At 40.2% G+C, this 11,507-nt stretch overlaps 1 protein-coding gene across 2 annotated transcripts in view; it reads left to right on the top strand.

The window, feature by feature from the left end:
- The first annotated feature begins 5,491 nt into the window (after positions 1-5,491).
- The window catches only part of TEX49 (testis expressed 49), a 28,765-nt gene continuing 22,749 nt past the window's right edge, over positions 5,492-11,507 (top strand). The window contains exon 1 of one of the 2 annotated variants that reach the window (XM_027594202.2): positions 5,492-5,653. In XM_027594202.2, coding sequence (XP_027450003.1) covers positions 5,507-5,653 — 147 coding nt within the window. In that variant the 5' untranslated portion in view covers positions 5,492-5,506. The remainder of the gene's footprint in view (positions 5,654-11,507) is intronic. The other variant, XM_027594204.1, reaches the window with a different exon arrangement.

Genomic DNA, 11,507 nt, shown 5'->3' with positions numbered 1-11,507 from the left:
TTGTTAAGTGTTGATTTTTAAATCAAGTCTAATTCCATTGTTCTTTCCATTCTAGCAAACTGTATTCCTGCTTTCCTGAAACAATTTACCTTGATTAAATTGGGGTAGGGGTAGTATTAGAAGCCTTTGTCTTTTATAATATTTTGAGTTTTTTCATTTTAGACATGGCTGCTCCCACTCAGTTTGATTCTAATTCTCAGAAGTATTCCCTTCCATTTCAGGCCCTCCTTTGCCATATACTACCTATAATTAGCATTAGCTACATTTTACTCCAGAAAAATTGAGGTTCAGGAAGATTTAAATGACTTATTTCAGGTTATAACATGTAAAAAATTTATGATTTCAAACTTCTAACATCTTGTTTCTTTTAACAGAATAAGCATTTTTTTCCAATTATGTAGTCATATTTTTTTAAAAGATTTATTTATTTATTTGAGAGAGAGAATGAGCTGGGGGGAGGGGGAGAAGCAGACTCCCTGCTGAGTGGGGAGCCTGACCTGGGGGCTCAATCCCAGGACCCTGGGATCATGACCTGAGCCAAAGACAGATGCCTAACCAACTAAGCCACCTAGACGCCCCTGGTCCTCCACTTAAACTCTAGGATTGATGGCTCCATTTTGAATTTGCTCTCCTGGCTGAGTATACCAATTTTCCAAGAAAAAATTCTGTTATCTTAAGCTCTAGGCAATGCAGGTGGTAATCAATGGCTTGCTATCCTGCCTGTGTAATTCAGAGAAAGGAAGTATTCTTTGAGAGGATAAATATTTGAAAGTAGGAGGCAGTAATAACAATTGCTAAACAAGAGTTTTGAATCAGGCCTGGACTCATCCCAGCTATTCTTTTTTATTTTTTTAAACCCTCAACTATCTCTATGTGTACAGTTCCACAGGTCAGCTATATTCACATTGTTATGTAACAGGTCTTCACAACTTTTTCATTTTGCAGATCTGAAACTTTATGTCTATATGCTTCATTTCCCCCCTCCCAGCCCTGACACCTCCCGTTCTACTTTATGTTTCTATGAGTTTGACTGCTTTAGATATCTTATGTAAGTAGAATCATACAGTGTTTGTCTCTGTGACTGCCTTATTTCACTTAGTATAATGTCCTTAAAATTCCCAGCTCTTCTTTTAACTAGCTGTGTGATTTTTTTAAAAGATTTTATTTATTTATTTATTTATTTATTTGAGAGAGAGAGCACCTTCAGGGAGAGTGGGAGAGGCAGAAGCAGACTCTCCGCTGAGCAGGAAGCCAGACGTGGGGCTTAATTTTAGGGCCCAAGATCACGACCTAAGCTGAAGGCAGACACTTAACTGACTGCGCCACCCAGCTGCCCTTAGCTGTGTGATCTTAAATGTCATCTCTGCATCCTGATGGGACACCATCTGGCACACAGTAGGTGTTCAGTACATGTTTATTGTCAAAATAATGTTAGCCTTCAGATAAATTGCCCTTAAAGAACAACTGACAAAAATCTTAAACTAGAGGAATTTTCCTTTTTTTTCTCTTCTATTTTTTAATTTAAATAGGACTCTGGGGCGCCTGGGTGGCTCAGTTGGTTAAGCGACTGCCTTCGGCTCAGGTCATGATCCTGGAGTCCCAGGATCGAGTCCTGCATCGGGCTCCCTGCTCGGCGAGGAGTCTGCTTCTCCCTCCTATGCTCCCCCCTCTCATGTGCTCTCTCTCTCTCTCTCATTCTCTCTCTCAAATAAATAAATAAAATCTTTAAAATAAATAAATAAATAGGACTCTGTTTCCTATAAAAGAAACCTATCAGGCTACTTTTCCTATTCACTGGACTAATCTTGTTGTGGATACAGGATTATACCATATTTCACGGTTTGATCTTATTTTGCATTGTGCTTATGAATGTCATATTTCAGCTATATCAAACATTACCATCTACTACTGTTAAAATAATTTCTTTACAATATTTATATAGTCTCCAAATTAAAGCATGAAAAGATGGTGTGAGGGCGCCTGGGTGGCTCAGTTGTTAAGCATCTGCCTTCGGCTCAGGTCGTGATCCCAGGGTCCTGGGATCGAGCCCCACATCGGGCTCCCTGCTCGGCGGGAGGCCTGCTTCTCCCTCTCCCACTCCCCCTGCTTGTGTTCCCTCTCTCACTATGTCTCTCTCTGTCAAATAAATAAATAAAATCTTTAAAAAAAAAAAAAAGATGGTGTGCCATTTGTAACTATTCCCAATTCCACATTCAGTTGATGTCATGCTGATAGCTTGAAATTGGCCATGGTGTGGGTGTACTGGTAAATTATTAACAACCAGCTATCCAGAAAATTATTGTATCTGTATTTATACATACATAATTTCAAACATGAACTTACTGATATAAAGGATGTGTAGCACACATTTATAAAAAATATACAATCTTTATTATAAATTTCGTATAGCCAGTTGATTCTCATAGAATGCTTTTGCTCAGTTTTGCCAACTTCTTGATTCAATAACCAACCTGTGATTGCATTTGACAAATGAGAATAGTTTTTTTTTTCAAAGATTTATTTATTTATTTGAGAAAGGGAGAGCATACAAAGGAGGAGCAGAGGGAAAGAAAGAGGGAGAGAACCCCAAGCAGACTTCCTACTGAGCGCGGAGCCCCATGCAGAGCTCGATCTCAAGATCCTGAGATCATATATGACCTGAGCCGAAATCAAGAGTCAGGTGCTTAACAGACTGAGCTACCCAGGCACCCCAGCAAATGAGAATAGTTTTGATTGTTGGTTGACATTTTCATTTGCATTAATCAGTAAGATAAAAGTGAAACAATAAGGGGCCAAGCATGGAGCCTGCTTAAGATTCTCTCTCCCTCTCCCTTTGCCCCTCCCCTCTCCAAAAAAAAGTGAAACAGTGAGACTTAAGTTGGAACTTATTTGTCAGTGATTGAGCAACATCTTTGCTGAATTGGATAATAGTTTTTGAAAACCGGAAGAACCTTTCAATTTTTTGTGCTCTTGACAATGTAATGGGCATAGACACAACATACTTTTAAACTTAATCTACATTATTTACATACTAAGTCAAGCTTTTGTTTGCAGCATTTACCATTTCTGTAGTCTAAATTCTCCCGTTATGGCCAGTTTCAAGCTACCAACATGACATCACCGAGCATGGACTTGGGAAGAGATGAACACACCATCACATAATATTTCCTCCATATAGATAAAATAGACAGGGACTTCTGGTTTCCAGTCTGATATGTAAAGAGCTTGGAAGTCATTGCTTCTGTTCTTATAACAACAACAACAAACCTGAATAAACTGAAAATCATCAACCCTTGTTAGATCGAGCAGAGAATTAAGGGGACAGGGCAAACCTCTACCACAAAACCTGGAGAGACAGGCAGAATCAGAAGAGGCAGAACAGAGACCCATGGCTTACTGAGAGCAAAAACTACTATTGAAACCAGCAACTGATAGGAATACATAAAAGGCAATTGACTAATTGCTGGAGACTGAACTTGGCCTAGATTGAGAGACTAAAAGCAAACAAACAAAAAAAACCTTTTGAGGGCCCCCACACTTTCATGAGTTTTACTTCCAGGAGCCCCATAGGTCTTAACTATGAAGATTGGAGAAAAATCCCCTTGTCCTTCTGGGAGGGAAAGGGAAAAAAGAGCTACTTAGACCCAGAGAATTCAGTTGTCCTTAACAAAAACCTGTCCTCAGTGGAAGCTACTTAACAGAGCCTAACCAATGTAGGAAAAGGAAAATAACCAACTCCAGCATTTGTAAGGGTCACAGTCTGGAGGGGACAAGCTCACTAAAAAACTGAGACCTGATATGATTATAAAGCACTTTCCTCACCTGTCCCCCTTAACACTTCAATAGATCTCCTATATAATAACGGGATTACAACAGAAAGAACTACAAACTCAGACCCATTTAAGGAGTGTGTAAGGAAACCCATAGACAACAGGGGAGACAAAGACGTCAGAGGAAATTTTAGCCTCTGATACCTACAGCCATAGCAAACAGTTAACACCAACCAAACCCGCAAACAGTTAACAGCAACCAAACTCACAAACAGGAAACAGCAACCAAACTCCCAAACAGATAAACGTAAAACATCTATTCCTTTTACCCAATATGTCATGTCTAGCTTCCTGCAAAAAAAAAATTATAAGGCACGCTAAAAGGCAAAAAATACAGTCTCAAGAGACAAAGCAAGTATCAGAACCAGAGTCATGGCAGAAATTTTTGAATTGTCAAACTGGGAATTTAACTGATTAATATGCTAAGAACTCTAATGGAAAAAGTGGACAACATGCAAGAATAGATGAGTAATGAAGCAGAGAGATGAAAACTAAGAATAAAAAGGAAATGTTAGAAATAAAAAACCCAGGGGCGCCTGGGTGGCTCAGTTGGTTAAGCGACTGCCTTCGGTTCAGGTCATGATCCTGGAGTCCCTGGATCGAGTCCCGCATCGGGCTCCCTGCTCAGCAGGGAGTCTGCTTCTCCCTCTGACCCTCCCCCCAAATCATGTGCTTTCTCTCTCATTCTGTCTCTCAAATAAATAAAATCTTTTAAAAAAAAAAAAAATCTAAAAAAAAAAAAAAGAAATAAAAAACCCATAACAGGGTTGCCTGGCTGGCTCAGTCAGTAGAACATGTGTGACTCTTGATCTTGGAGTCGTGAGTTCAAGCCCCAGGTTGGGCCTAGAGCTTACTTTAAAAAAAAAAAAAAAGCCCACTTGGAAGGAAATGAATGCCATTGATGGGCTTATCAATACACTGGACACAACCAAGGAAAGAATCAGTGAGTTTGAAGATATATTAATCATTTGGGAAGACAACTTCCCAAACTGAAAAGTAAAGAGAAAAAAGAATAAAAACAGCAGAATATACACATACAATAGATATAACTTCATGAGCATAGATAATAGTAAAATGTAGTAAAATAATTAGAAAGAGATGAGCTTTTAGTATTTACTACTTTTATTTTTCATATTTATTCAATTGTAAGTTTAGATAATTTTAAATAATGCCTTGTTTAACAACCAGCTTGCAAAATTCCTGAAAATTTAAGAGGCAGCTCAAAAATCAGTATGAACTGATTCAACACACCACTGCTTGAAATAACTTAAAGACTCATCGGAAGTACTATATTCACATTTAAATACTGTTTATGTTTCCATTATATGCTGAACACTATGCTAAGGAAATTTGCATACATTATCATTTAATTCTTATGACTCTGAAATAGATACCATTGCCATTTTTTAAAAAGGCTTAACCTATTCAAACTCAGATACTGAGAATATGGCAAAACTAATACTTGAGCCCAGGTCAGTGCTCTTTCTATTCACTGCCTTCTGAAACTTACGGTATAAAAAAGACTGGGGCAAGAAAAAGGGTAACTGGCACTTGATACCCACGTTTTTCCAAAGTTATTTAGCCCACTCCCACTCTAGCTCTGCTGTGAACCCATAAATCCTGTGTCTCCTTAGACAAAGGGAGTGTTAGTCATAGTAATTCTTTAGGGCATTACCATGGTTACCAAACACAGAGTCCAGTGCTCCAGCCTGAATGTTCCAGAAGAGGACGGGGAAGAGTTGAGATGGCCTTCTTCAACTTGTATCTGTTGGGATATCAAAATTCCTTTCGGAACAAGAAAAGGGACACAACTGAAGAAACAAGTAAGGGGAATATAGGGTAGAGGATTAGAAGAGCTTCTTGGCCATTTCCTTTTCTACCTTGAGTTAGAGCTTTATCGCCCATAATTAACAATTACACCGGTCACCAGTTAAAATTATGGAGTAGGGAGATTATCCATTGAGTTTCCCTCTTCTGTCATTTAATATCCATATTAAGACATTCAATCTGTTTAACTGAATAAATGTTCATTATTATTCATTTGCTCATTTAGTTAACATTTACTAAATACAGTTTTGTGCCAGGCTTTCTGTTGGTGACTGGGGATGGATGGGATAAGATCGCTGCCATACAGTGGCTATTGGATAAAGATAAATATGCAAACAAAAAATTTGCAATATAGTCTGAATAAATTAAATATGGTAAATTAAATATGGAATGATGTGGGACCACAAAAGAGGAAGTACCTGATACTATTGGATTTGAATGAGCACAGGAGAATCCTTTAGAAAAGACTTCACACAATGCTGCCAGGATGATGGGAGTTCGCCAAGTAGACAAAAAGGGAATATTGCACAGACCAAGGAACAGAAGGTTGAGAAAGAGCCATATTCATTGAACTCCAAGTCCTTGGGTACAGATAAAGTGTAAAGAAGACAGGTGCTGGGAAGTAAGCCTTGTAAATTTGGCAGGGGCCAGAAAATTGATGCTATTAGCCATGCTAAGCATTTTAATTTTATAGGGAACCACTGAAGGATTTTTAATAGGCAGTGAGTAAATATCTGATTGTATTATACCCACAATGCCTAGCAGTGCCTAATACATAATGCTCTAATGCTCTAATACATAGAGATTTAATATATACTTGTAGGTAAAAAATTAATAAATGATATTTGAATGACTAAAACAGGAAGTTAGAGGAGGCTTTGGAGGAGATGTGACAATTGGTTAAGGTCTTAAAAGATAAATTGTTTGAAAGCACAGAAATAGAGGAGAAAGGGTATTTCCAACAGAATGGAGAACATATGTGAAGGAAAAAAAGTGTAGGCAGGTACTAAAGCAAAGTTTTATTGGGATGAGGGTAGGGGGTAACTGGTAAGTATAAAACACAAAGTTAAGATTGAGAGAGACTAATATTGTATAAGACTCTATCAGGCACTTTCTATCCTTTTTCTAATGACAACAAAGCTCTGTTTTACATATCCAGCTTTCAGGTAAGGTTTGTATAAAGGGTCCCACTGGTGGACCCTAGAAATCCCCCTAATAGCCCCACACCAGCCCTCCCCCGTTGGCCCCCACCTGTCCTAGCATTATGCCATGGGGCTGCTATTGTCTCCAAATAAGAAGCTCTTCACCCTCTCTCAGAGAAACACACTTGACCTACTCCATAAATTTTCCTTGTTTCAAGAATAGGCCTCTCCTGGCTGTTCCAACCCTGCCTGCCCCTACCAGATGGGACTTCTCACTATGAGAGAACTGAGCACCAAGCCTGGGGTTTTCCTACCCAGTTCGCTACCTAAACTCTAGTAAACAAGACTTGGTACCAATCCAAAGAGGTCTGAGTCTCATTTCTAATTAATTTCATTGTAGGCTGGGCAGAGAAAGACTTCACTTTATTAAAGTATGGGGCAGGGGCACCTGGGTGGCTTAGTAGGTTGAGCGCCCAACTCTTGATTTCGGTTCAGGTCATGCTCTCAGGGTCGTGAGATCAAGCCCCATATCAGGCTCTGTTCTCAGTGAAGAGTCTGCTTGAGATTCTCTGCCTCTCCCTCTGCCCCTTACACTCACTTGCACATGATCTCTCTCTGTTCTCTCTCTTCAAAATAAATAAATAAAATCTTTAATAAAAAATTAAAAAAAATAAAACTATGGGGTAATAGGAAATATCCTGATATCATCTGCTTGCCCAATTTTTTTTCATTCCAGCGGCAGGCTATCAGAGGCTGGAGGTTTGGCCAAACTGTTGGCCTAAAATGTAAGGTTAGAAGGAAGACTGGACATCAAATTTGTCACCCCTACAAACTGTTCCCCCTCCTCCCTCAATTATACCCTCTGCTTACTTCAAGATTTGGACAGAGGAGGTCCACTTGCTGACTTCTATTTAAAATCCCTAATTTTGGGGCGCCTGAGTGGCTCAGTCGTTAAGCGTCTGCCTTCGGCTCAGGTCATGATCCCAGGGTCCTGGGATCAAGCCCCGCATCGGGCTCCCTGCTTGGCAGGAGGCCTGCTTCTCCCTTTCACACTCCCCCTGCTTGTGTTCCCTCTCTTGCTGTCTCTCTCTGTCAAATAAATAAAATCTTTAAAAAAAATAAAATAAAATTCCTAATTTTGTTGGTTCAAGCACTTAATAATATGAAGCTATCTATTTAGTATGTAACTGTATGCCAGGCATTGTGCTGAGCATTCCACATGCATGATTCCATTTAATTCTCTCAACATGCCTGTGAGGTAGGTATTACTAGTCCCTTTTTACCAATAAAAGGCTCAAACAGGTTAACACAAGGTCAGTGATAGAGCCAGAATTTGACTCCACATTACTGCTTGTGCTCACTTTTAAACGGTAATGGGGGGGGGGGGGCGCCTGGGTGGCTCAGTCGTTAAGCGTCTGCCTTTGGCTCAGGTCATGATCCCAGGGTCCTGGGATCTAGCCCCGCATCGGGCTTCCTGCTCAGCGGGAAGCCTGCTTCTCCCTCTCCCACTCCCCCTGCTTGTATTCCTGCTCTCGCTCTCTCTCTCTGTCAAATAAATAAAATCTTGAAAAAAAACAAAACAGTAATGGGGACAAATGACACAGGTCTTTTGCTGTGAGCAGGGCACTATACAAGTGATTGATGATCAGCCTTTCTAGGAAAATCTGTTAACTCCTAAACCCTGAATTTGAATGTCAGGTGGGCTTTATGTAAAGTTGTTCACTATTCCCTAACAGGTGGTTCTCAAGATTCCCAGGAGCCCACCATTCACTGAAACTGAATGGTAACTTTTTGCTCAGCTAATGGGGAGAATTGTTGACTTGGGAACTCTTCCATGGAGTCAGTGTCTTATAACCTTCTCTCATAGCCTCTGGACAACTTCCCAAGAAAGTTAAAATTCTCCAGCCTCAGAGTGGTGTTCTGCAAGCATGGGAAAAAGTAACTGGGTGGGTTCCTCCTTCTCTTTGTCCCTCAGGCACACACATCACAGAGTCGTCATTATGTGGTCTATTATCTGCAGATATCAAAACAATAGTTTGATGTTTTCTGTGCTTAAAACTCAAACTTTGCTGGAGTTACTGGTGAAACCCAGTGCTAGAAGTTTATCCACATCTTATTGCTCCATAGAAAACTAGGAAGTTTCACTTCTGGGACAAGAATTTAGTGAAACCACCATTTGACAAGGCAACTACTACACTGATTCCATCATTCCAAGAGGCATCTGACCCTGGAGTGTGGCTAACCTAATCAACACCCATAAACTCCTGACCACCAACTACAAATCCCTGGCATAAAGGGCATAAACCTGCTAATAGATATCAAGCTAGCAAGTTCAGATCAGTTAATAAGTACTATATAATGCAAGTTGAATATAATTACAGTTGACCCTTGAACAAAACGGGTTAGGGGCACTGACCCCCCCCAGTCAAAAATCTGCATGTAACTTTTGACTCCCCCAAATTTTTTTTTAAAGATTTTATTTATTCATGAGAGACGGAGAGAGAGAGAAGCAGAGGGAGAAGCAGGCTCCCAAGAAGCAGGGAGCCCGATGCGGGACTCGATCCCAGGACCCTGGGATCATGACCTGAGCCGAAGGCAGACGCTTAACCATCTGAGCCACCCAGGCGCCTGACTCCCCAAAATTTAACTACTAATAACCTACTGTTGACCAGAAGTTTTACCAAGAACATAAATTGTCCAATTAACACATATTTTGTATATTTTTGTATGTTCTTACAGTAAAGGTAGAAAAAAGAAAATGTTATTAAGAAAATAATTAAGAGGGGGCACCTGGGTGGCTCAGTCAGTTAAGCCTCTGACTTCAGCTCAGGTCATGATCTCAGGGTCCTGGGATCGAGCCCTGTGTCAGGCTCCCCACTCAGCGGGGAGCCTGCTTCTCCTTCTCCCTCTGCCCCTCCAGCCATTCAAGCTCGCTCTCCCTCTCTCTCAAATAAAATCTTTAAAAAAAAAAATCATAAGAGAAATTACATTTACAATATTTAATTTTCTTTTGTTGTAGTGTATTTATCAAAAAAACTCCACATAGGGATGCCTGGGTGGCTCAATCAGTTAAGTGTCTGCCTTCGGCTCAGGTCATGATCCCAGGGTCCTGGGATCGAGTCCCACATTGGGCCCCTTACTCAGCAGGGAGCCTGCTTCTCCCTTTCTCTCTCTGTTGTACAGTAGACTCTTAGATAGTTGGTCAAAGATTACATTGTAAATTGGGAAATCAAGAAAAGATACATACCTTATACATTTTAGTTTCACTTAATATGTGTAACTGTAGATTCACCAGTTTTATATGGTGCCAATTCCATTTCTTTGAAAATGTGTCTATTGATGAGTACCATGACCTCTTTTGCCCCCACAGTGCATCATGTATAATTTCCGTTTGAGTCTATTTAAAGTGGAGTCAAGCATTTGCAAAGCAAACTTATTTTTCAAACCTTTTAGTTATTTTCTTCATGTCTAATCAGAAGTATTTAAAAGTTATTTATAATTCTTGGGGCACCTGGGTGTCTCAGTTGGTTAAGTGTCTGACTCTTGGTTTTGGCTGAGGTGGTCATCTCAGGGTCATGGGATCAAGCCCCACACTGGGCTCTGCACTCAGCCCAGAGTCTGCTTGTCCCTTTCGCTCCCCCTCTGCCTCTTCCCCAGACATGTGCACATGCTTTTTCTCTCTCTAAAAAACAAATAAAATCTTTAATAAAGAGTAATCTTTGTAATTCTTTTTCAAAATATTAAATGTAATAGTGCTAAAAAGCTAATAATGAAAAACGAGTCCCCTACCCCAATCCTCTCACCTCCACTCTCCAGAGACAAATTTTCAACTCTTCTAGTTGTTTCTTTTGGTACTTAACCTTCCTACTTCTAAAGAAAATGCTCATATGATATGCAGTGATTTATCCATTTTTGGCTATTATATATTGCCTTCCTCTTTTGACAATTGAGAATTTAGCTTTCTTATGCCATACATACCCTGTGCTTCTCCTCTCCCACCCTGATTTTTCCAGTATAGTTATATCACAATTTTAGGTTTGTGGTAGGCAAAATTCTAAGAATGACCCACAATGAACTTTGCCTCTGTATAATCCCCTCCCTTTTGAGTGTGGGTGGAACCGCTGAATATTATGGATAACACTCTTGATTGTTACTTTATATGGAGAAAGGGAGATTATCTGAGTGGGCCTAATCTAATCACACAAGCCCTTTAAAAGCAGAGTGTTTTCTCTGCCCAGCCAGCAGCAAGAGAGGAATTCAGAGATTGGAAGCATGAGTGGAATTTGACACATCAGTGCTGGCTTTGAAGATGGAGGGGGCCACATGCCAAAGAATGTGGGTGGCATTTAGGAGCTGAGAGTGGCCTGGCTGACAAGCCAGCAAGGGCTCAGCCCTATAACTGTAAGAAACTGAATTCTGCCAACAACCTGAATAAGCCTGAAAATGGATTCTTCTTTAGAGCCTCCACATAAGACCCCAACACAGACAACACCTTAGTTTCAGCCTTATGAGATTAAGCAGAGGACCCAGTCAAGCCTGCCCAGAATTCTGACTTACAGAACTGTGAGGTAATAAAAGAATGTTTTAAGCCACTAAATTTGTGATGCAGCAATAAAACATAAAAAAAGTTTAAGTCAAGTCTTGTAGTCTTAAAAATATGTAAAAATTGTTCCCTGATGGGGCACCTGGGTAGCTCAGTCAGGAAAGT

The sequence above is a fragment of the Zalophus californianus genome, chromosome 9 (genome assembly GCF_009762305.2).
Source record: "Zalophus californianus isolate mZalCal1 chromosome 9, mZalCal1.pri.v2, whole genome shotgun sequence".
Lineage (NCBI taxonomy): Eukaryota > Metazoa > Chordata > Mammalia > Carnivora > Otariidae > Zalophus > Zalophus californianus.
This window is presented reverse-complemented; position numbering and strand designations above follow the sequence as displayed.